We start from the raw sequence: 25,656 nt of genomic DNA, 5'->3' as shown, positions 1-25,656 counted from the left end.
GTGACTAGTTTTAGTGAACAAAGAATTACACTAAAATGAGAGGAATATTGGTGTATTTAGTGTCCATTCTGGTATAACTTATACCAGATTTACTTAACATAAAATAAGGAATAATAATAAGCAATGAATTAAGTTTGAAGACGTGGATTACACATTCGATCACTATTATGATTCGAGCACCATGGACCCTTACTGGTTCTAGTGGGCGTTGTCCCTTTGGCAGGGGTTTGAGGCAACACTTAAGGGCCTAGCTGCCCAGTGCTTCATAAGGTGATCCCCTTCCTCCATGCGTGTTGATCTAGACGCAAGCGAGGCACGGTGGTCACATGGTCCCATGTTACCTTGATGACGAGTATGGTCATCATTTTTATTTTATTTCTTAGTGAGCACACGACTTTCATAATCATTACATGGCTTTTATGAATAAAATAAAAATTAAACTAAATCACAACCTCCATTCTCGAATCACATAATGTATTAGAATCAATCTCAAACCCTAAACCAACCAAAATCTATTCTCAAAGCCATATTCGACTCGTTCAAGTACTTTTCTTCATCTTAATTAAGAGTTCATCATATCCATTTGCTGTTGTTGGATTTTTCTTGTTATAACTGTTCATCCTCATTTTGTTTTCTGGTGTAACTAATTTGATAAGTCTATAGATTGTTATTGATTTTTATAGCAATTTTTAGAGGTTTACTAAATTTTATAAAACAATATTTCATAACTATATATATATTGATGATGTTTTGTTATATATTCGGGATTTATGACAATGTTAGATACGTGTGACTCGATTGCTCATGATTTTACCGAGTATTGTTGATAGATCATATGCAGATAATATTGTTTATTTAATACATTTTTCTAAATTATCCGCTTTGACTTGAACCCATATTGAACTTGTCATAAATTGACCCGTTTTAACCCGATTAAGTTATTACAATTGTCATATTATAACATCAAGTAAGACTGTAAGAGACTTCAATAAGGATTGAATTTTAAAGGAACATGCCCGAAAAGCTCCATGCCGGCCAAATCAGCAACCTGCGTAAGAGCTGTCTTCCACTGGTTTACATTGTCATATGTCCACCTTGAACAAGGTTTGACTTGTATGTCGAAACTTCCTGTTTGTTTCCTAACATCTGCGGGCTTAACGTGATAAAAAACAGGTAGAACATACTGATTGCACTCCCTCCTTTGTTCCATGATGGCCACAAGCTCATCAAGGCACCAACAGGAGGCTCCGTAATTCGTTGACAATACAACGATCGAAGCACTGGATGATTTAATTGCGATCTCGATTTCATGTTTCAGTTCTTCACCTCTGTCTATTTCTTCTTCATCTCTAAAAGTACTAATTCCTGATTGAATTAGTTTGTGGTATAGATGATCCGTAAAAGAATATCGAGTGTCTTCTCCTCTAAAGCTTAAAAAGACATCATAGCTAAAAGCTTTAGTACAAGAAGAAGCCATGACAGTAGTAGTAGAGGAGGAACTAGATGCCATTAAAATTTGATCTGTGGGGAAAGAATAGTATCTCTTAGTCATTTAATATTACAAAGTAGGAAAAAAATAAAAAACAAAAACAAACAGGTGGCATTTGAACTTTTTCAAATATACACCACAAAGGCGACCACACGACGTACCTATCGTTTATTAATTTGTTAGAAAAAGTTGGCAGATTTTATACGTTGTATTTTTTTAAAATCACTTTACTTGCTCGCCCGTCTCTCCTAGCATTCAATGAGATGTATGGGATCTTCATACGGATCATGATTATATGGTGACGAAGCCTCCACATCGAACTACATCCACTATCTTTGCGGTGGGCGGTGATCTTGTTAAGTTGTTAGGTGTTAGCAGGTAGTGTGGTGGGCGGTGGGCGGTGGTGGTGGGTGGCGGTGGCATTGGCCGGCGGCAAAAGGTGGTGGTGGGTGGTGGTCGTTAGAGGTGGTGGAGGCCAACAAAGGTGTTGGTTGACAGTGGTATAGTGGAGAAAAATGACACGGAATGAATAGAAAACAACTGAGATGAATGGAGCGAATTTCGAATAATAAGTGATTAGATTTTATTAATTAATTAAACACTATTTCTTTCATTCACAATGGTTAATTTCATCACGTCTCTTATTTATACATATCAAACAGCCGTAAATACCAAACAGTTGTAAATGATTAAATTCAAAAGAACTTTTCAATTGACTATGAATGAAAGTTAAAATAAGAATCTGAATTAATCGCTTGATAACTCGAGTAAACATGAAAAACAAAAATTTATTTAATTTAAAAAATATATATATGTTAATGCATTAATAATTAAAGTCTTAAATGAAAAAAAGAAAAAAAGCACTTAAAAGGGTTATATATTTTCGTTTTTGTTTACATATTGCAATATAACAAACAGGGGATATCGAATTTTAATAATTTAAATATCGGTCTATTAGTCGGTATTAGTTTTAACTTAAGATATTCTCTACATTAATCCCAATTTTCACTTTATTGGTCTAAACTAAGTCTTTTCTTAACAGAAACTAACCCGGTTAATTTCAGATCAAAATTTGTCATTATTTCAAACTGAATGAGACAAATGAAAACTGTAATTTAACTTAAAAACTCAGCACCACAATCGCCGCCACCGCCACCTCCACCTCCATCTCACCGCTGTCCACCAATGTCGACTTCGCCACCATTATCGCTGCTGCCGCCACCGCTACCACCACCACCACTGCTATCACCTTTGTCCCCGCCACCACCACATGTTTATGAAGGGAGGGTTTGAAAATGGATTTTGGATTTTAATGATCAAACTTTGGTCGGCAATATTAATTATATAAATTTCATCACCACCACTTGTTTATGAAGGGAGGGTTTTAAAATTGATTTTCGATTTTAATAATTCAAACACCGGTCGGCAATATTAATTATTTAAATTTTATTTTTCCTTAGGTTGGGTTAGTGGTGGCGATGTCAGCAACGGCGGTCGCGGTGATGGTCGCGGTGATGGTGGCGATGTCAGCAACGGCGGTCGCGGTGGTGGTGGGGGCTAGGGATGGCAACGGGCTGGGTTTAGGCCAAGTATTGGTAATCCCATGCCCGTTACCCGTTTGTAAAATCGTGTCACATACCCGGCCTATTACCCGTGGGGCATCGTGCATACCCGTTTGGACTTTCAAATACATTTTTTAATCATTATAATTATTTTATAACTTTTATTCATTCAACAATTATTACAAATTTAAATATAATGTACTCCACATATATAAGCGTGACAATAAATAAATAATATCATTATAATTTTTTTATAATTTATATATATATATATATATATATATATATATATATATGCTTCACAATCTACGAAATACAAATAATTTTTCAGGTATATGATTCGAGTATATGGCTTGGGTAAACGGGTATGTGTTTTAGGGTAATCGGGTCAGGTATCATCTAATACCATACCCGCCCCGTACCCGGAAAAAATTTTAAATCTTAATTGCATACCCGACCCATACCCATCGGGTTTCGGGTATACCCGTCCCATTTGTTTCGGGTTCTAGGTATACCTGTCGAGCTCGGGCTTTTTTGCCATTCCTAGTGGTGGCGGTGGCGGGCGTGTTGGTGAGTTTTTAAGTTAAATTATATTTTTCATTTGTATCCATCAACTTGGAAAAATGACATATTTTGCTCTAAACTAACCGGGTTAGTTTTCATTAAAAAAATGCTCACTGAAGGCCAACATAATGAAAATTGAGATTAATATAGAGAATTTATTATGTTGGGATTAACTTTGAGATTTAGGAACTCGAAAGAACTCAACATAACAATTTTTTTCATATTTGTAATATATGTAGGTTACATGTACGTATAAAACCCCGACAGTAATCTCGTTGGTATAGTGCAAATGTGTAATATTTTGCATTGCATATATGCAATGTATTGCATAAAATACAACACTACTTCATATATTTGATATACACTATTGTATATATGCAATATAAGACTAATACACACATCGAATACATATTAGTACGTATGTGTAACACAACATTAATGAACACATTCACTAAATCGATTTTTATTTTTTTTATATATTTTTTGCATATAATACAATACTATTACACATATACAATACACAAATATTGCATATATAAAATTAAACACAACTGAACACAAAAAAACATAGTAATATGTACACATGTGTAATATAACGTCTTTTTTTTGTTTATTTTTTTCGAGAGAAGAGTAGCAAAATATAAGAATAATCGCAAAAACGTATATTTGAAATTAATTTATAATTAAAAATAATTATTTAGAAGTTTTTAAGTTTTCTCTCTAAGGATGAGTTTTTTCTTGATCATCTCCATATATATAAATATATATATATATATATATATATATATATATAAATACATGATCATATGAGAACCATTTTGAAATTGAGAACTATTTTGGACTACAAAAAATTCTTTATAAGAAAATTAAAAAATTAAAAAACAAAAATAAAACACTAAAATAAAAAAAAGTAAAAAAGCCAAAAAAATTTATTTTTCATCCCGGTTTCAATTTTTTTTTAAATATCGGTTTAGCAAAATTTTACATATATGTATAATACGTATTTTTAATTTTATACAAGTTATTCTTTATACACATATGTATAATTAAGATAAATGATAATGTACATATGTGTACACTATGTAAACCGAGATTAAATAAAAATATTCATATGTGTATAGTTAGGTTTTTTTATGAAATCGGGATGAAAAATACGATATTTTGTTTTTTTAATTTTATTTATTTAATAAAGTTTTTGTTTTTTTTTTGTTTTATAATTTTATTAAATAAGTTTTAAGTGGTTTATTTTTTGCTAAAATGGTTCTCAAAGTTCTCAACTTTAAAAAGTTCTCTTAAGATTCTCAACTTTAAAAAGTTCTCTTTAAAAAGTTCTTTTATATATATATAATTATATATATATATAATTATTGGTAACTTTTTTTTATATCTAATTTTGTAGTTTCTTTTTTTTCATTTTTCTTATATGTTGATATTGTTCTAAAAAAACAACCTCGTCGGTAATCTCGTTGGTGTAGTGCACACGTTTAATAGTGTAAATTGCATATATGCAAGAGTGTTGCATTGCATAGAATATAATACTATTGCACATATCTAATACACACTATTGTATATATGCAATATAAGACTAATACACACATCAAATACACATTAGTACGTATTTGTAACACAATATTAATGCACATGTGCACTACATAGACTTTTATTTTTTTATATTTTTTTGCATATAATACAACATTACTACACATATACAATACACAAATATTGAATATATGCAATTAAACACTATTGAACATTAAAATACATAGTAAAACACTTGTGTAATACAACAATATCGCAAGTAATACGTATCTGCATTACAACGTCTTTTTTTTATCTTGTGAAGAGTAACAAAATATAAGAATAATTGCGAAAACGAAAATTTGAAAATATTTTTTTAATTTTAATTAAAATAATTGTTTAGAAGTTTTTAAGTTTTCTCTTTAAGGATTAGTTTTCTTTTGATCCTCTTCCTACATATACATATACATATACATATACATATACATATGGGAAGGTTAACGTACAAATAAAATTAACGTGCTAAACGTGAGAATCAAGTAGAGTAATTATATATACAAGTAGAGTAATTATGTAATTACTCTGTGGAGTAATTACATAATTACTCTATTTGATTCTCATGTTTAGCACGTTAATTTCATTTGTATTTGATCCAACCCCCCCCCCCCACACACACACACATATATATATAGGGTGGGGTTAAAATATGAAGTGGAGTGTTTCTAAGAAGTGTAAGAAGTAATCTGGTGCGTTAGATATGTTGATCTAACGGTGTATATGGAAAGTGTGTTTATTGTGCGGTGTGTTTTATTAGATCTAATGGTAAAAACACACTTCCTACACTTCTTAGGAAAAATCTACTTCTTATTATAACCTTGTTCTCTCTCTCTCTCTCTATATATATATATATATATATATATAATTAGTTTTCCGTTCTTAAAGCGATACCATTGATTCAACCCCTTAAAGCGATACTCTGGTTTGAAAATAAATTTGTCTAAAAGTAGGCTTTATGGTGTAAAGTTAGACGAGCCAGATCGACTATAAATGGCTAGCTTGTTGGTTTGGAACGAGTTCATTCACGTCTAAATATCTTGGATTACAAGTGGGAGGTAATATGATTTGGTGGGTTCATGGGACCCGATAGTGGAGTTGTTTAGCAAACGGTTATCTATTTGGAAAGCTAAAAATTTATCCATCGGTGGTAGGGTGGCAGTACTAAAGGCGGTTCTAAATTCACTTTCGACATCGTTATATAAAGCACCAGAGGGGGTGATCGAGAAGTTGGAGAGAATTCGAAAAGTTTTCTTTTGGGGCGGCTCGGAAGAGGACGCCAAAATTAAAAGGGTGGCTTGGGAGTAGGTCATTGCACCCATGAACAAAGGGGGTCTCGGCCTTGGGTCACTACGGGAGACGAATCTCGCTTTGCTTACAAAATGGTGGTGGAGATTTATGAACGAAATAGATGGACTTTGGAAGAATATTATTTGGGCTATTTATCAGTTGGAAGTACATTATTAAAATTGATCACGAAATTGAGGCTCTTGGTATTGAGCTGAGTAAGGTGATTAGGAAGGAGGTAAATGATGGTGAAAATACTTTTTTGGCTTTATTTTTGGTGTGGAGGTGTCGCGTTTTATGTACGGTTCTCTCTCTTTTTCGAGCTTGAAACACATAAGGGGCGCAAAGTCTTTGAGAGGATAATGATGTGGGGGAGATATGTGGGCAATGCTCTTGGAATCAGCAGCCATATTGGGAGGAGTAGGTGGGGGAATTGAGAAATATGTTGTTGCTTTGCCAACAAGTTAGGTTGGTAGAAAGTGAGGATCATTTGGTGTGGGCTTTGGAGGAGGGTTGTGGCTTTTCGGTTAGAAGCTTGAAGGTTGGTCTTGAGGCTAGCTTAGAAATGGAGAGTAGTTAGGTGATGGAATGGAATAACTCTGCCACCAAAAAAGTTGGTATCCATACATGGAGAGTTGAGATGGAGAGAATTCCGGTGCTTTTTTATTTGACGAATAGGGGTATACCGGTAGCATCGATGGTATGTTCGGTTTGCGAAGAAGAGGTGGAGTCGGCGGAACATGTGACGATCTCTTGCCATTTCGCTCAATCGGTTTGGAGTGTCATAGAAACATGGTGTAAGGTTCCTCCATTTACGCGTTCTTTGTCAAAGATGTGTTGGAACTACATAAACACTCATCTCTATCTAGTCGAAAGGCGAAGGTGTTTCACGCGGTATGTCTTACTACGATTTGGTGTTTATGAAGGGCGAGGAATGCATTGGTGTTCGAGCGGAAGCCGATTAACTTAATTAATATAATTGGTGAAATAAAGGCTGTAAGTTATTTTGGGTGAGAAATAGGGGAAAATCTCCACGCTAACACGGACAAGGTGGTGCGGGTTTACGTTTAATATGTAAAAGGAGTTTCTTCAAGTTGCTTTTTGCACTTGTTTTAAGTGTTATGTTGTGAGTACCTTGCTTGTAACGTCTCCTTTTTGTAGTTATAATATTTGCTTTTGTTGATCGTTAAAAAAATAAATAAAAGAAAAATAAGTGTCTGATTTAATGATTAGTCCAAATTAAAAACATTGATGTCTTGTCATGTCAAGTAGGGGTGAGCAATTCACGGTTCTGAACTGCTAGAACCGCATAACCGGAATCCAACCGCAAGATCCGAACCGTATTATTGAATTTCGGGTCCGGTTCCGGTTCTTAAATTTAGGTGAAAACGGTTCCCGGTTCGGCTTCTGTTGGAACCGGCGGTTTCAAATATAGAACTGTTAGAACAGGCTTAGCTTTAACCTTTGAAGATTATATTTAAAATTCTATATATTTAGTAGGCTTTCCAACTTCCATGTGCTAGCGACCATCCACATTCTCACTTTATCGGCTATATACAATCCCTTAACGATAATCATATTCCATTGCCCTAAATTTGTTTTAAGATATAGTTGTTTTTTGTAATATTTTGAGTCATTCTAATATATTCTGAATCCCCTCCATTTAAATATAATATGTTGATATGATAATGTTTTATTTTCCGAATTGTAGCTTTGTTTCTTGCACATTCTAATAATTATATTTTGATGTTTAATTGAAAACCGGTTCCGACAAGAACCGTTTACACAAGAACTGTTTAACTCGGTTCTGAACTGGACCGGAACTGTTCAAATACGGTCCGGTTCCGGTTCTTATATTTAGCCTTTAATGAGTCCGGTTCGGTTCCATTTCAGTCCGGTTCGGTTTAGTTTTGAACCGTTGCACAGCCCTAATGTCAAGTCACCGTATCCTCAAGGAAATAACACTTTTACTTATCGCGGTTAACATTCAAATTTAATTTATTATTAGAGATTTAATATAATGAATATTTAGTTTATTTTTATACTACTTACATGTAATTTCATTTTGTGCACTTCGAGATTAACACAATTTTGTTATAGTAATTATATAATAATTTGGTTTTACTTTTTTGTTATGTGACCTAACCTGATATGACCTAGTCGAACAACCCAAAAAATTTAATACATAACAATAGATAATTTCTCTTAAAAATCCAACCCCTGTGGAAAATATTCCTGAGTCCGTCGATACAAGACGCAAAAAAATCAACAGCAGTAGAGGAGGAGGTTGAAGCCATTGGAATTGGATTGGAGGATTGAAAGTGAGAGGTGAGGTACGAATCGTCTAATTATGGTCTTTTAAGTTTTAATATTACGAGAAAGTAAATTAATAAAGTGCCTGATGGAAAATTTCAAAATACACCCACACCACACAGCGCCTGTCAAATATGATATTCAATAACTTTTTAGTAAATTACACGACGGTCCCTCTCGTATGTCAAAATTTCAATTTTTCGTCACGAAACGTAAGAAATTAAGGATGTCACCTTACTTTTTGTAATAGTAAACAAAGTAATTTACTAAAGAACTTATTGAATGATTATGATCTAACATACAAAAAGAATACAAATTCAACCTGTTACAAGTTAAAAAACAAGAAAAAAATTAAGATCTAACCTGGAAGAAGATCACTTATCTCGTAAAATCACAGCATGCTTGGGATCAAATGGTGAAGAAGTTAAACTTTTCTAAAACACATTCAATTAACTCAAAAAAAAGAAGACAAATTCAACCTGTTACAAGTTAAATATAATTAAAGATTAAGCTCTAATTGTAAAAAGATTAAAATTTCTTTATAGGGTTTTTTTAAAGGGACATTTACATATATCCCCTTCCTAAGATCTCTTATTAGATATTTACCCAACACTTAAATATTAATTACATATTTCCGCTCCCTAAATCACATATATTACATATTTCTCTATTTCATTAAAATTTACTAATTAAATGACTATTTTACCCTTAATGAACTAATTAAAAACCTATTTACTTGTATTATCCCCTTCATAGAAAACTAGATCCAAATAGTGAACAAAAATTAAACCTTGAGTCAACAATTTCCTGCAAATTAGAAGAATTCTTATAAAAAGGGCAAGCTTCAATTTTTCTTCAAGTACGTCAGCTAGATATGAATTACAATAAAAAGCATAATACAACAACAAAAAAACATATAAAGTTAAAAATAATATGATCAAAATCAGTACTTTTGAAGTGGGTTAACATTACGAGGCAAACTAAAAGCAGATATATGTTTCAAAAACTGGCCCATATACGTGGACAAGAAACGAATCGAACAAAACTCATGCCAAAATCGAACCTTTGAGGCTAAACGTTGTTGTTGTGGTTGCAGGAGGAAGCGATGAACGCCGGAGTAACTGAAGACGATTGTAGGAGACGCTCGTTCGCTAAGTTCATTCTCTGATATGTTAGTGAATATGGAAACGACAATTGGTTTTCAGGGTATATTGTAAATTGGAAAAGGGTAAAATGGTAATTGTATACTAGAAGGGGAGATATGTAATTAGATATTTAACATTGGGATATATGTAATAAGGGAAGTTAGGGAGAGGATATATGCAAAAATCTCTTTTTAAAACATTCCTCGCTATTTTGTAGCAAATGTGTCTCATATTAAGATGTTTTTTTTTTGCGAGAAACAGCTGTAACATTTGCGACATATTTTAGGATATCACCAATTTCTGAAACAATTTGGGCATTTTTGGTAGTTTCCATGAATTGAAACTTTTGAAGCTGTCTAGTGGTAGGAAGTCTTGAGTTCTGCAGTTGAGACTCAAGTTCGATTCTCATTTGTGTCACTTAGGGTGGATATTAACAATGAATGATTTGAGCTAGGCTTTGAGAGGTTGTTAATTCAGATCCCGAAACCACCTTGTTTTTTGTCCCACTGTTTGTTACGTCACGCTCATGATTGATAAATTCGGGATGGAGTTCTATCTCATTGACCGGAGGGCATGGGTCACATCAATTAAGAAGGGGACAAAGGTGGTCAATTGAGTTGAATTACTGTTGCATGTCTTATAGTCTTATTAATGCATTATTGGTCGTAAATTTATAAAAAATGTTACAAGGCTATACGATCTTTATTACTTAGACCCGAGCTTGTTAAATAAATGTGTTTTTAACGATGCATAAATTCGGGTTTTAGCTTGTTTCAGTTGGCTTATTTCAAGCTTTTAATAATTTGAATTTTAGTAACTTGTGAATTTGCTCGTTTACACTTTACATCCTATATCTATAACTCAATCTTTAAAAGTTTTTGTTATATCAATTTTGTAAAATTTGTAAGATAACTTCTCCATTAACTTCTCCTAAATTTGTAAGATAACAATTTTTTTTGACCCTTAACAGTTGTTTTTAGATTTATAATAACTTTCATGTTTGTTTTTGGTGACCTACAAAAAAATAATCAACAAGTCAACAATACGCATTTTTTTTTTGACATTTAACACTTCCTTTTTAGATAATAATCCATAAACTTTAAACAAAATTGTATTGAAACATCTAGTATAATTAAACTATTAAAAACATCTTGGAACGTTGAAGATGAAAAGGAAGTTTCAAATCATATTTGACACATGGCTACAATTAATTCGCTACAATGAACAGCTTCTCAATAATGAAGAAGAGGGTGAATTGTATTGAGAGTTTCCGGCGACTGAGACGAGAAAAACCGATCACCAACCTTGATCTTCAGGATCATCTCCCAAAGACGGCAGTCCGTTCAATTGGGCACTTTGGATAGCAGTTTCATGCTGTTAACCTATCTCATTGGCTTTTGTTGGCCCAGCACCTCTTACTCCAAAATCCTATTTTTCGAGCCTGCGTTAGGAACCCGGTTTACTGCTCAGTTCACATAGCGAACGCCTGGGTTTTATCACTTTATGTAATGGTTTTGAAAACCATTACATAATGATGGTGTGAAATTAGCATCATAATCGGTGAAGGCGAGAATTTTGGGATGCCAGTAAATTGGATTTTCAAATTGTGAATACCTTAGGCAAGTCTGGTGAGCGTTTGGAATCCTTGCATGTTTTCGAATATTTGTTCTAACAAGTCACAAATTTTTTTACTGATTATTGGAACATATATTATCTGGTCTGTGGAATAGTGTACGAGGATCCTGGGGGGTGGCTTCAATGAGGTAAGAACAATTGAAGACGGACTATTTCTATGATCTCGTGGTGAACAATTTTAATGAGTTCATTTACAAGAGGATTATCACAAGTATAATATGGGTGGTAGGCGATTCACTTGTGTATTTCGTACAATGGATCAAAGTATAGCAAACATGATTGGTTTTTGGTGTGCTCAAATTTCTTGAATATATGGTCGTGTGGCGTTAACGGCCAAGGATTTATGACCGTTACCAATCAGATTCTTCAACACTTGGCTTCATAATTCTTGCTTGAATTTTATTGTTGAAAATGCAATCTCTGACGAAGTAGTTGTCCATAAAAGACAGGATCAAAGGGTGGATTGCTTGTGACTGAGAGAAGACGTAAGAAGATTTATAGACCAAAAAATAAATACTGACAATCTTGAGATTCAAGTAGGTTTTTTGCCTTTTTGGGTAGGGTAGGTTTCAGGAATCCTGAATAATGTTTTGTTGCAGCGAGATCGTGTTTATGAGGAAATTAAGGAGTAAATAGTAAGATACATGGTTAAGACAAGTAGTGTTTGATCTATTAACTTAAATGGGTCATTGTTCATATTTAAATAGATCGCCCCAATCTGCCTAAACGAGTCAACCAACTGGGAAACAATCCCACGAGTAATTTCAAGTACAATAGTCACAAGTTTAACCAATGGAAGTCAAGCATCTAAAACTCGTAAAATTAAGTTTACGAGTTGTTAAACATGCACTAAAATGGAACGACCCTAAAAATTTACTTTAATTACGAATGTATGAATTCACAAAAGAAGTATTCACTTCCAAACAGTATCCGAGCATAACAATCCAAAAGGCGCTATCGATCAATACTTTACTCAAATTCCAGGACTTACAAGTTTATTAACTGCAACAAGCAATCCAGTATGCCTTATTGTCTTTCCATAACTCTCCTGGCACAAGAATGTGTTTTTTTCAAATTCGTTCACAGCAAGATCACTCATTCATCTTGCTGCTTCTAGCTGTCGTCAAGGTTCTTTTGTGAACTTGTTCCACTTTGGTCTAAGAACGTGAAAAAAATGAGGATAAAAGGAAATTGGTTAATCTGAGTACCACATGATAAAGTAAAATAGTTACAAAAACAATACAGTGCATATACAGCACTAGTGAAAAGTTTGTGTATACCTGAGCTTGGTTTAGTTTCAGGAACAAAATCTTTATAAATCTTCCTAGGGGGGAAACCCATTATGCTTGATGACTCTGCAGCACGGTTAGATTTCTGCTGCAGTTCCAGTAAATCCTCAAGTGAGGCCACTAGGTTACTCATGGTAGGCCGTTTTTTCGAAATGTTGTGCAAACAACGAGCTGCCATTTGAGCGAACTGTTCTAAACATTTTTTAGATACTGTATCCTTGATATTATGATCTACCAGCTGATCAAATTTTCTTTTATTTACACAATCTGTAGCCCAAACTGCCAAGCTACTTTGGTCCTCCTCTTTGTGTGTGTTTATTGCTAGCCTTCCAGATAGCAATTCAAATAAAACAACCCCAAAGGAGTAGACATCTGATTTCCATGTTAATCTTCCAGTAAAGAAATACTGTGGATCAAGATATCCAAATGTGCCTTTGACACTGGCTTCAACATAAGAACGTGATTTATTGGTCGGGTGGATTTTAGACAGCCCAAAATCCGAAATCATAGCTTCCCAGTTTGCATTTAAAAGAATGTTTCTACTCTTCACATCACGATGAATGATTCCATGTCCCATGCCTACACCTGTGTGAAGATAGTCCAAACCACGTGCAGCACCTATGGCTATCTTGAGCCGTATCACCCAACTTAAAGGAGTATGGGCATTGTGTAGATGATCGTAGAGGCTTCCATTGGGCATGTACTTATAAATAAGGATCACCTCGTTGTTATCATCACAATAGCCAATGAGAGGCACCAAGTGACTGTGGCACAAGGTAGAAAGCATGCTAATTTCTGCATTAAACTCAGATTCCCCTTGGTTGGACATAGAATCTAATCGTTTGATGGCTACTACATGAGCAGCACCTTTGCTAGAAATTTGACCCTTGTACACAGTTCCAAACCCACCCCTTCCAATCACCAGTTTACCATCAAAGTCCTTGGTTGCAGATTGAATTTCTTCAAGAGAATAACGGCGGAATGGATGTGCTAAAGTTGATGAAGATGGTTCTTTGCCCTCTTTGCAGATTTCATTTTCCTGCTTAGCATTTCAGATATTAAGAATTTGCTGTTAATTTAACGACTGTTTAAGACAATTCAGCATTAGACAGTTTTAAATTATGTGAAGGTAGGTGAAAAGAAAAGCCTCACAGGGGTTTTCGCAGAAAAGGTATGACATGAGTGGAGCTAGCATTTTCATTATACCTTGAACCACGTTGTATATTTGGTTTTATATCTTGATTATTAAATCCTTTCGTAATGACAGGCCAGATGTTGACTGTATTATTATTTTATAAAATAATAATACTGGATAAGATTAAATCACAAATTCAAATTGCAATGTACGTTGTGTACAAATTTTTTAAAACCAATTTGGTTAGTGGCCCACTACTTGACCAAGCTCACTTTACTAGAAATGTATAAACCACATATCATTTCAACTGTAATCTCAATAACGATGGTGCCTTACAACATTTAGATTATGTTCGGCATGCGGGGTTGGCATGAAGAATGAAATGAATTATTGTGAGGGAATGAGAAAAAAGTGTTTGGTTGATCAATATAATAGAATCCTTTATTACAAAACGAATCCTGTTCAATCAAAACCATTTCTTCCTATCCCTAATTTTTTTTCCATTTTATTTCTTTTCGCCCTACTCCCTCGATACCACCACTTAATTGTCACAAACGCGGCCACCACCACTCTTTTCGCCCTACTTCGTCGCCACCACAACTGTTGTCGCGGCCTAACCAGCACCACTTTCACCACAACCACTTTCAACGTTGTCGACGCCATCACCGCTACCACTGTCGCCATTGCCAATGTATAATTTTGGTAAACTTTCTTTTTTTTATGTTGGGAAATTTTGTCATTTCTACTTCATGTGTTTCTTTTTTTGCTACCAAATGACATGATGTAATAATTCATTCCATTCCTATTGATGATTAACCAAACAACACAAAGAAAATGGTAGTGATCCATTTCATTCCTTGTCTATTATTTCATTCTCACTTCATTACATTGCTATACCAAACACGCGTTCATTATAAAAATGGTGTGATTTTAAACCAGATCATTATATTGCATAGTAATTTTAACTTTTAAGGTGTAAACATAATTGAATCATCTCTTGTGATAATGAAAGAGAAAATGTGTAATATATGTTGGAACCCGACATGTAAGTAATACAACAGGACAAATCATGAAATCAGGAAAAGGAAATTGGGTGATACCTTCCAGGTGAGTAAGAATCAGATTCCTTCAACGTTATGTCATCAAAAGTAGATATATCGCCATCAAAGGATATATCGCCAACCGTCTCATCGCCAGACTTATACTGCTTGTCATTTCAAGTTTTTTAGACAACTAATTAAACATTATGCTCTTACATTTATACACGAAACTTAATCTTAAGTTACCTTCATTGCCTCATTAGTTATTTCCCCCTCAAGCAAGCTTGATGTGAATGCCAGAGTTTTATCAGCAAAAGATGATTCGGGCATGTCTTCAAACTCGTAAATGTCCTCCTGTTTGTTAAGATAAACATCTAATGCCAAGATTAGCAAAGCTCAAACTGTTACTGACAGAAACTAAATTGACATCATCTAGACATCTACAAAAGGTTATATCATATTGTAATAGTCTAGTTAATAATTTAAGTTATGTTATGTATATGATGGTAACCTGTCTCATATATTTTGGCCCTTCATCTTATTCAGGTTTATAATGCACAGTAAATTGCATGTATTTTGGCACAGTAAATTGCATGTATTTTGGCCCTTCATCTTATTCATGTAACAACATAATGAAAGACAAAAAAAAATATTTCAGATCAAACTTAAAAATACCAGTTGAGGACCATGGATGATACATCTTATAGTTTTCAACTCTGTAAATGATGGATCGTTCACCCGTTTTGGTCGACCCGTCTTTCTCCATCCTCTTATCTCTGTAAAATAAAAGGACAAGACATAAGAGACTTTCTATGTTTGAAGCTTAAATTTTTAATACACACACAGAGAATTAGCATGACTAGATACAATAACATACCAGTGTTGTCAATGGTGTCACCAACTAAGCTCCTAAACCAATCATGAGTTAATCTATCAACCTCCATCAAGTCAAAGTAATCACGCCGACAAAGATAGTAACCTCGCGTACTTAGTTCAAATCCAGACAAATCTCCTCCCAGAATTTCAATACATCCCTTGTCATTTTCCAAGGTTTCCTGATTGGAGTACACAAGGCTCACGCCACATTCAAGTACCTCCACTCCGAATATCACAACAATAGAGACATTAACTGTGTCTCCAATGTCCAATATGCTTCCAATTGGCAAATAACTTATCCACATACATACTTCACCAACTTCAGATTTACCAATGACTTTAGGGTTGTACATCCAATCGACAACACCAATGATCGTACTGATTTTACAAAACCATGCCCAGTCTTCCCCGAACATTGAATACTTAAAACCTACATTAAGTCCTTTAAGCCTCTTATTTTTGGGGCACGAAGGCACATCAAAGGACAAAGAGCCTGACTCTGATATATACTCAGGTGTCATGTTTGGATCCCTTATATCCGGCATGGTTGTGCTCATTATGTCAAATTCATACAACATCTGTGCCACACAAACGAAATAAATTAATCTATATATATATATATATATATGTTTAGTTTGCAGTCGAGTTATTAATGATGTATCTCAGGCATAAACAACGAACCTGGATATGCCTACTTCTGCCAGCTATGAGCTCATCATCACCAACAAGGCACACCTCGTGATTCTGATATTCTTGTAGCCATTTCATGTGTCCCAAATCAGTTTCATCTAGTTTAGCTATTGGTACCAATTTGAAAAAGCCTTCAACTTCATACAAATTAATGCAACCTTTATAACCAAACTCTTGCAAAGTGAATCGATGTGACTGGAAAGCTATTTTCTTTAGTAAGTCACAACCATATATATACAATTCTGCAAGTGTGTTAGGGAGATCTATAAGACATGTGAGTCGAGTGCAAAAACTCAGGTCAAGAACCCGAAGTCTTTTAAGATGATCATAGCTAGGCAATGACTCAAGTAGACTGCTGCCTAAATTCAAATACTGCAGAAATGGTTGATCTCTGAAGCTCAAAGGAAGAATATGGGTATGTGTAAGATGGCAGTCTTTGAGGAATAATCGATGCAATGAAACTGGGAAGGAAAAGGTATGTTGTTCTCTAACAACTCCACCAGACGTAGAAGCTGATGACAGGTCTATTTGTTTCCTGTTGTATAGGTTTTTACACCCTGTCGTGTTCAATAATGAAAGACTTGTAAGGCCGCCAATGGTTTTACAAACATTAACCAAACTGTAACAGTTCCAAAGAATTAAACTCTCAAGCTTCTGAATCCTGTTAATGTTACGAATTTCTCTAAGGTTGTGTGAGTCTTTTAGATTTAGAATCTTCAAACACTGAATATCCTGTTGCAAAAGTTAGACTAATTTGTTACCACCATAAAGTTTCAAACGATCATTAAATATCAAGAAGGAACAAGAAGAAGATTTCGGATTCACTACCTTTGGGGTTTCAAATACTTCCAAGTTGCTATAGCTCATATCTATAGCCACCAAATTTCCCATGTATAAGTCAGAGGGTATGGTATTTAAATGGAATCCATGCCAACATAGCCATCTTAAATTTTCAGAAACATGCTCATAGGATCCACCGAGTTCCACAAAATTTAGCTGAAGCAATTTTAGTATTTCCATCTTTTTAAAAGCGTCTGTTTTCAGGGCTGATGACTGCAAATTTGGCGTAAAAATATTTAATAAGATCTGATGCACATGAACAAGTTATGTATCCTTGCACACGTATTGAAGAATCAGACTATGCCATTGCGTAACAACAATCTATTTTTCATATGTGGCACTCAAGTGTTTCGTGTACAACATATCTAACATTTTTACTTGCAAAAAATCCATAACATATACCAAAAGAAGTTGCAAAAATCCTTTCTAATCTGAACACATTTATGCAACTTTTCCTATTTCTCTTTTACGTGATTCCTTTATGAAATGTATACACAAGTTATAATATCAAATAAAAAAAAGGAATTTAAAAGGTTAAAAACCAAATTTATATTTTACTTATTCTATCTCACCTTGAATGCAAAATCATCTCCTAGCATTTTCATATCAAGTGTTAAACCTTGCACCTTATTTGAACCCTAAAAGGAAAAGGTATTAAACGGCAAAGAATTAGTTGAAATACGAGGATGTATACATGAAATTTAAAGATGACATAAAAATACAGATATGAAACATCTTACCTTTCCTCTTCTCAATATCATATGCGAATCGTTGCTAAGCCAAACCCTACTACGCTGTGCAGGGAGATTCATTGATTCTTGACGGACTATGTGTTTCCCCATCTCTTGAAATAACCTATGAATCTTAAGAGTTTTGTTTGGAGGAACAGAAAGAAGACCTTTTTGAATCAGGGTTGAGATCCCAGATGTTGCTTGGTAGTCAGGTTCTAATATCTTTTCCGCATAATCCTTGTCTATGCCATTAAAGAAACAAGCGATATGCAAAAACAACTGTTTCACAGTATCAAATGGCAATGACTCGTAGCTTCTTAAAAGTACATCATGAAGACGAGAATCCATGTTGCTTTCAAATAACCTCATTTGACATTCCCATGTTTTCTTGGAATAACAGTCGTGCATAATAGATGAGCCAAACACTTCAAGAGTCATTGGATGTCCTTCACAGTATTTTACTGTGCGTTTTACAATCTCCTCAAGGTCCACAACTGGCTTTTTGGCTCTAAATGCATGATGACATAAAAGCTCTAACGATTCATCGTCATTCAATAATTTCATGTCATACTTTTGATATCTCCAACATGATGAAGCAAACCAGTTATCAGTGTTTTCCCTGGTTGTAACTACAATCTTGCTTTTTGAATTAATCTTACTGGTTCCTAGTAACTTAACTAACTGACTTCTATCAGTAAGATCATCAAGAACAATGAGCGCCCTATTCATTTCTAAGGCCTGCTCAATTTTAGGCGTACCTTGAGAAACACTAGGTATTTTTCTCTTTCCCCCCCCTGAAATATCTTTAAGAAGTTGTTCTTGTAGTTTTGCCAGTGTAGTTTCGCCCAGAGAAATATCTTCAAGAAAACTTGCAAATTCAAATTTTTTCCAATTTGAATTGTATATATATTTTGCGAGTGTCGTTTTTCCACTTCCACCCATACCTTGAATAACTAAGAATTCAAGATTGCACTGCTCTAGCCAGGAATTGATCTTGATCTCCTTTTCATGACTGGTCATTCCTATTATATTGTAACTTGTTTCAGGCCTGCAAGAACCCAAGAAAAATGATTAAGCTTAGGGGATAACATTTAGAAATCCTTTGAGATATTTAACAATATTATAGTAATACTGGATATTAACAAACTTAGCAAAACTATGTAAATCAAAGCCCTTGTAGTGTCTTTGGAGGGGATGCTATACCCTGAAACAACATGGCCGGCCAAATCAGCAACCTCCACCAGAGCTGTCTCCCATTTCTTTACGTTATCATCTGTCCACCTTAAAGATGGTTTGACTTTTATGTCAAAATTGCCATTTTTCTTCCTAATATCCGTGGGCTCAACGTGATAGAAAACAGGTAGAACAAAATGACCGTACTCCCTCCTCTGCTCCAGGATGAGCGCAAGCTCATCAAGACACCAACCGGAAGTTGCATAGTTCTCAGACAATACAACTATTGAAGCGCTAGACCCTTCAATTGCTTCCTTAAATTCAGATTGCAATTTTTCACCTTTCTTGATCCCTTCCTTATCCCTGAAAGTAGAGATTCCTGCGTGAATTAGTTTCTTATAGAGATGATCTGTAAACGTATCTCGAGTATCTTTCCCACAAAAGCTTAGAAAGACATCAAAGCGAAAGGCTCTATCATTAGAAGAAGCCATAAAGCACAATAAAGGAGGCAATTAATATTACATCTGATACGAGAGAACTGAAGTTGGGAGATGTACCTAATCATAATACCAATAATAGTCTTGGTCTAAATACACCAGAAAATATTTTTTTAGTTGTAATGATTGAAGTAAATTATAAAATTGGTCCGTAGAGTTTATATAATGTTACGGAAATATTCCCTTCAAATAAATAAACTACACCAAAAATAGTCAGAATACTTAATTAAAATAGCCTTCCTATTCAATGTACCTAATCATAATACCAATATTTTAATTTGTTGAAATTTTCAGATCAGACTTCATATGTATTAATAATTTCTAAAAACAATGCAAGAGTTCATATTTAATTGAAATGTTCATATCAGAATTTGTATGTATTAATATTTTCTAAAACTTGTGCAACAGGGTTGACATGTTAACACCGTTGATATCTTGTTGAGCTGTTCTATAAGTTGTTCAGCAGCTTAGGACTGGCATTGTGCGTCGTGTCAAACCCTGATGGTTTCGGACTTGATTAACATAAAAAACTGGAACGAATACCACAATAATTATAGGAATTTCCGCCTGGCGATTTGTTTTATTTGTTAGCCAATGAACCTTAAATAGGTAAACAATCCGCCGCGTTTTGGCGGTGCAGCAACGTAAACTTGGTCGGCATTGGTTAAGTTCGTTACGACACCGACACTAAATTGAAAAAAAAATAATGTAAACGCTCAAAATTGTATCGGAAAACATAAAACTTATGATCAAAATGACACAAACTTGGTTACGATGTAGCTTATGCTACAAATAATATATTTAAAATGATGTTTACGTGATCATTAAAATTCGGGCGTTGCGGTGGTGAGTCTATATGAATCCGGCCGGTATCGGATATGTTTGTTAACATATTTAATATGATGTTTACTCGATCGTTAAAAATTCGGGCACTACGACGGTGAGTTGATGTGAATTCAGCGGACGTCGAATTTGTTTATTATCGTTATGGAAATAAACCCAAATAATAAATTCTAAGTTAAAATATTTCAAACAAATCGAATAATAAAAAAAGCATAAAAAAATACAAAATCCAGATGGAAAAATATCACATGTTTATAACATGTAAACAACAGCATTAAAGGATACCAATATACCAACCATAAAAAATATCAAATGAGAAAGTAGTGAGAAAAAGAGAAAAATATGTTGCCTCATATGGGTCTCAACTAGCATCAATAAAGGATACCCAAAGACCAACGAAATAAAACAATAATCATCAACCACACTATCCTAACTATTTAAACAACAAAAGAATTTGAATGAATATCATAAGCAAACTACTAGAGTATTAAAAAAAACTTGTGATACCGACACTCCTTTATAAATAGCTTTATTATATAGTCGAAAGTAGTTATAGCTTACTGATGACGTGTGTATTCTTACCCATTCACAATCTAGAGAAGCTTAGGAGCAGCAAATATAAGCTTAGAAGCTAGGGAAGCTTATGAATAAAGAATAAACGAACATAAGCTGCCAGATGAGGAAGCTCGACGCTTACCCATCAAGATTTCTAAGTTGACCAAGAAGCTATTGTTACAGTAAAAACAGAAAAAGTGGTGACTGACATAAAACTGGTGCCTGCCATAAAGTAAAGGCAACAACATGATAAATTAGAACTAGACAAAAGTTGCATGGAAATCACATACACTCAGTCTGCACAAGCTGAAAGAAGAGCTGAAATTTTTCCTCTCAAGAAGCTTCAGCTTCTTTCATAGAAACTTCAGACTGTCTATAAAGAAACATTTCACCAAAGGCATTTTCCATTCTCATTCACTCTATTTTCTCTCTACTCTCTTCATACACATTACTCCTATCAATCTTTATATCATATCATAGATTCTCACGCCGGAGGTTGATCGTAGTAGTCCCCCATCTACAGTGAGACTAACCGGTCGTGTTTCGTTTGATTCTTAGCAGGTTAGGATTCTTTGATTAGGCACACACTCTTGAATCACATTATCATTATTGTTGGCTATCCCGTTGTAGCAACAAGTGGCGCCTAACATCGGGCTAGTGTTACTTAGAACAAGGATTCCAGTAGTTTTAGCTCCATTATTCTCAAGTATTTTTCTCTTATGGCTGAAAAGAGTAATCCTAATCAAAGAATTCCTTCGAAGATCGACCGGAAAATAACTCCTAGCCGGAGGAAAACATCGGCTGTAGTTTGCCGGAAATTAGCAGACTTATTGTCACGTCGCCACCACAACCATTCCTGTTCTAAACACCATCTTCATCGAGAAGTGGAGTTTTCTCTCCAAGGAGTGATTTCTTACTCCCCGTTGAAAAAAATAAATATGTCTCCGGATGGTGTTAAACGGAACTTCATCCAGCTCATGGACCTGATGAACAACTATGCTTAAGAAAAACGAGCCAAAGGGGTGAGAGTAAGGTTAGACTATACCGAGGAACATGAGGTTACACTCTCCCCAAAGCCCATTCCAACAAGCACGAGTACACCTTCTCCATCGAGAAGAAACACTCAAGGACTTGGAAGCTCAACGGTGAAAATAGGAACTCCACTTAGGAAAGAGTGAGCTCAGCAGCTTCACCCATAACTCCCACGGGAACGAGGGAATTCACAGCTTTTCCAAAGCTCACCTGCTACAGTACCTCCCCTAGCAAGTACATCCTTAGTAGAAGCCATATGATGTCCTCACCTGTGGCAGGGAGGAGCATGGTCGCCTCATCATGGTAGGAGCTGCATGTTCCATGCCTCAGGCTTACCTACATCCAGGTCTCATTCTACCTAACATGAGGTACCCTCAGATGGTTGCACTATGATGTCTCAATATGGCCAACCATGGTTGGGATACTCACTGTGGAAACCTCCTCAAGGCTTCATAGCCACGAGCTAGCCGCTGATAACTCAAGCTCCAAGTATTGTCACCACCAGTGTAGGTGACTTAACACACTTGGAACCTTACCAACCTGGCAACCTTACAAGCCTTCAACGTTGTCATGCTTCTCTAAATAAATAGCAAATTTTGAGTTTCAAACAAAGATCAAGATGCCAGCCAATATAAACACTTATGATGGAATGGAGGATCTCGAAGATAATATTCAAATCTTTACGGGAGCAGCTACCATAGAAAGATGGAACAACGCCGAGTGTTGTCATATGTTCATGCAGACCTTGATAGGACATGCTAGGCTTTGGTTCACTTCTCTTCTGTCAAGAAGCATAGCTTCCTTTGACGACCTTTACCAAAGCTTCTTAACCAACTTCACTCAGCAAAGAAGGTGTCCCAAGGATGTTGCCGTCCTACACCAAATCAGGAAAAAAGAGCATGAAGACCTTGGGATTTTCATTGAAAGGTATAAAAAGGAATGCTTTAACTATGTTGGTGCCTTAGAAAAGATGCGCGTTTCGAGGTACATGAACGCCATAAGGGCAAAGAAGCACGTAAGAAGGTTCCATGAAAGCATTCCCCAAACTATGAAAGAAGCCTTAGAGAGAACCGGGGCTTATTTAAGAAGGGAGAAGCTTTGGAAAACCAAAAAACGAGGAAACTTGACCATGGGAACTGGTGAAAACACCCCTCAGAAGGAATTAAGCCTCGATTTCAACACTTTGTTGAGAAGCATCCACAGAAGCACCATGAGTACAGAAGGTCAGATGATAGAAGCCATCATTTCCGTCAATATAGTTTGTAGGAGAAGGATAAGCTGATCTTCTCTATGCTAACCAAAACACCACAAGAGATATTAACAACTGAAGAAGTCAAGCATAAATTATGTCCTCTTCTCCCACTATCTAAGTCCGCAAGTAAACGTGATGCCGACAAATTTTGTGCTTTTCACATGATATTGGCCATCACACCAATGACTGCTTCCAGCTAAAGAAGCATATTGAAGATGTTGTTCTGAACAATGAGCTAGCTCACCTACTTAAGAATCCAAAAGATAATAAAGGGGGTGGAAAGAAAGTTGATGTGTGGCTAAAAGAATGTGTTTATAGTGTGTAATCTCGTGTATTTTACTTGTTTATATGTATCGAACACGAGTACTTTGAGTGGTTTTATGTTACAGGTGCTCGGAGCTTAAAGGAACTAAGTTGAAGCACTTAGGATGGCAAGGAATTGAGTTATAGGCAAAAAGGAAACAATCAGGGGTGTTTAGAAGTGATTTGTGCACATCTAAAGTAAAACGAGCATATTCGGGGCTAGAAAATGAGTTACGGAACCCATAATATATGAATTTTGGGTTTCTCGACGAGAGTAATATAAAAATGGACTAATAGGAGCCGTAAGATAGAGGCTTAAGGCCGTAGCCTATGGCTCTGGAATTGGCTACGGTGAACCGGTCGTAGGCTACGACCAGGTCTGACGAGAATTGTGTTTTGGGCTTGTTTTCCTCCATATTTAAGTTGGTATAAACCCTAAATCGAATATTCTTCATACCCTAGCCACCAAGGACGATCCTGGGGCCATTCTCCACCATCATAACACCTTTCAATCATCATAATTATCCATGTTATCATCCTTGCAACAATCAATGAAGCTATTCGAGATCAAGATGCAAGGCTCAACAGTTCATGACCATCTCCAGGAGTAGGGTTGTATTTGTAAGCAATGCTTTTTGGTATTTGAATCTTTACATTGGAACTAGAGTTGATCAATCATTCTGTTGATTAACCTTCTATGTTTGTTTATGCATTCAACAGTTTTTCTTAACTGAATGTCTTGTGAGTTTATCAGTTTATTGATTTGTGGTCATCAAATTTTAGGATTAAGTTCTTTGAGTCATTGACTTGTTTATCTTTAGCCATTAAATCATTTATATTTATCAAACCCTAAAACTGGTAATCAATTAGGTTATTATTCAACAAAGCCAATTGTTCGGATTTGATTCTGACGATCAACAAGGTCAAATATCTAGTCTTTTGATGATAGGTGTAATCAAACAAGTTTTTCAATTATATATAATAAATTGATCTAGTTTGCTTCACAATATGAAACCTGGAGTTGGTTACTTTTTCTCTAATTATTTTACAACCAAATCAACATTTAATCTGCTTGGCATCGTATGTCCTCCTAGCATAATTAGTTATTAAGTATTGAACTTGATTATCACTTTCCACTGATTCCCTGTGGATTCGACACCTTACTGGCCCTTGCTAGTAAAGGTATTTTATAAATGTTTTTATGATTGACCTTTCGACATCGATCAAAATGGCGCCGTTGCATGGGAATCAAAGCACAAAGCGCTAGTTTAGTGTTTTGTTTACTTTTAGTTTTGTTTTGTTTTCTGTCAGATTTACGCTCGATATTTGTGTATCTTATGTGTGCAGGTAACTAAGGATGACGTGGAGTTGGGTTTATGTCCCACATAAAGGATATAAGGCCGTGGAGGACGATGAATCGTACCATTCATTTCCATATCATGAACCACCTTCATACAACCCACAAAACTAATAAGAGCAAGATAATTATAATCAAAGGAACATAAACCAGCAGGGTCACAACAAGGATATTATAATTATTCACCACCTACACATGATGATCATGGTTATTATGATTCAGGAGATGCGTATGATAGTTATGGGCCCGAGAAACCAACTTTTGTAAGTTATGAAGAGGAGGATGACTACTACCACCATGAACACCCTCAACCAATATACGAGGAAGTCCCTTAATATCAAAGGAATTATCAGCAAGATCAAGAAGATTCCCCGGGTAACAAAAAAGAGTATATCAAATACGTTATGGATTTTTTGAAGCAAATGAAGACAAATCAAGAGACTCAGAATAAAAATCAAGAGAATCAGAATAAAAAT

At 35.2% G+C, this 25,656-nt stretch overlaps 1 protein-coding gene and 3 pseudogenes across 5 annotated transcripts; all 4 read right to left on the bottom strand.

Moving 5' to 3' along the window:
- The window catches only part of LOC143550181 (disease resistance protein RPS6-like), a 39,291-nt pseudogene extending 37,771 nt beyond the window's left edge, over positions 1 to 1,520 (bottom strand).
- A 10,985-nt stretch (positions 1,521 to 12,505) lies between these two features.
- Positions 12,506 to 19,195, bottom strand: LOC143550190 (disease resistance protein Roq1-like). 5 transcript variants are annotated; one of them, XR_013138282.1, is made up of 10 exons: positions 18,178 to 19,195; positions 18,010 to 18,075; positions 17,426 to 17,650; positions 16,589 to 17,329; positions 15,909 to 16,485; positions 15,707 to 15,807; positions 15,278 to 15,385; positions 15,092 to 15,195; positions 13,724 to 13,895; positions 12,506 to 12,724 (listed from the first exon to the last, which is right to left on the bottom strand). XR_013138282.1 is itself a non-coding variant. In XM_077040882.1 (9 exons), the coding sequence occupies exons 1-9, from the start codon at positions 19,186 to 19,188 to the stop codon at positions 13,847 to 13,849; spliced, it is 2,982 nt and encodes a 993-aa protein (XP_076896997.1). In that variant the 5' UTR covers positions 19,189 to 19,195; the 3' UTR covers positions 12,917 to 13,846. The 5 variants fall into 5 exon arrangements, 4 of the variants coding, with proteins under 4 accessions (XP_076896997.1, XP_076896998.1, XP_076897000.1 ...); XM_077040882.1 differs by lacking the exon at positions 12,506 to 12,724 and having other exon boundaries at positions 12,917 to 13,895; XM_077040883.1 differs by lacking the exon at positions 12,506 to 12,724 and having other exon boundaries at positions 12,917 to 13,895; positions 15,092 to 15,177.
- LOC143550180 (receptor-like protein kinase ANXUR1 pseudogene) lies at positions 12,763 to 13,685 on the bottom strand (annotated as a pseudogene).
- A 64-nt stretch (positions 19,196 to 19,259) lies between the features above and the next one.
- LOC143550179 (toll/interleukin-1 receptor-like protein pseudogene) lies at positions 19,260 to 19,832 on the bottom strand (annotated as a pseudogene).
- Positions 19,833 to 25,656: the final 5,824 nt, after the last annotated feature.

Source organism: Bidens hawaiensis, unplaced genomic scaffold (genome assembly GCF_021521415.1).
Source record: "Bidens hawaiensis isolate Kalapana, Puna unplaced genomic scaffold, B.hawaiensis_p1.1 tig00015932_1, whole genome shotgun sequence".
Taxonomy (NCBI): Eukaryota; Viridiplantae; Streptophyta; class Magnoliopsida; order Asterales; family Asteraceae; genus Bidens; species Bidens hawaiensis.
The sequence above is the reverse complement of the archived record's forward strand: the minus strand, read 5'-3'. Positions and strand labels throughout refer to the sequence as shown.

Coding starts and splice junctions, on each gene's coding strand:
- LOC143550190 (XM_077040882.1), bottom strand. CDS start 19,188: ATGACCAGTCATGAAAAGGAGATCAAGATCAATTCCTGGCTAGAGCAG. Junction 18,076..18,177: donor TGATATTGAGAAGAGGAAAG/GTAAGATGTTTC, acceptor TTTTCCTTTTAG/GGTTCAAATAAGGTGCAAGG. Junction 17,651..18,009: donor GAGATGATTTTGCATTCAAG/GTGAGATAGAAT, acceptor CCAAATTTGCAG/TCATCAGCCCTGAAAACAGA.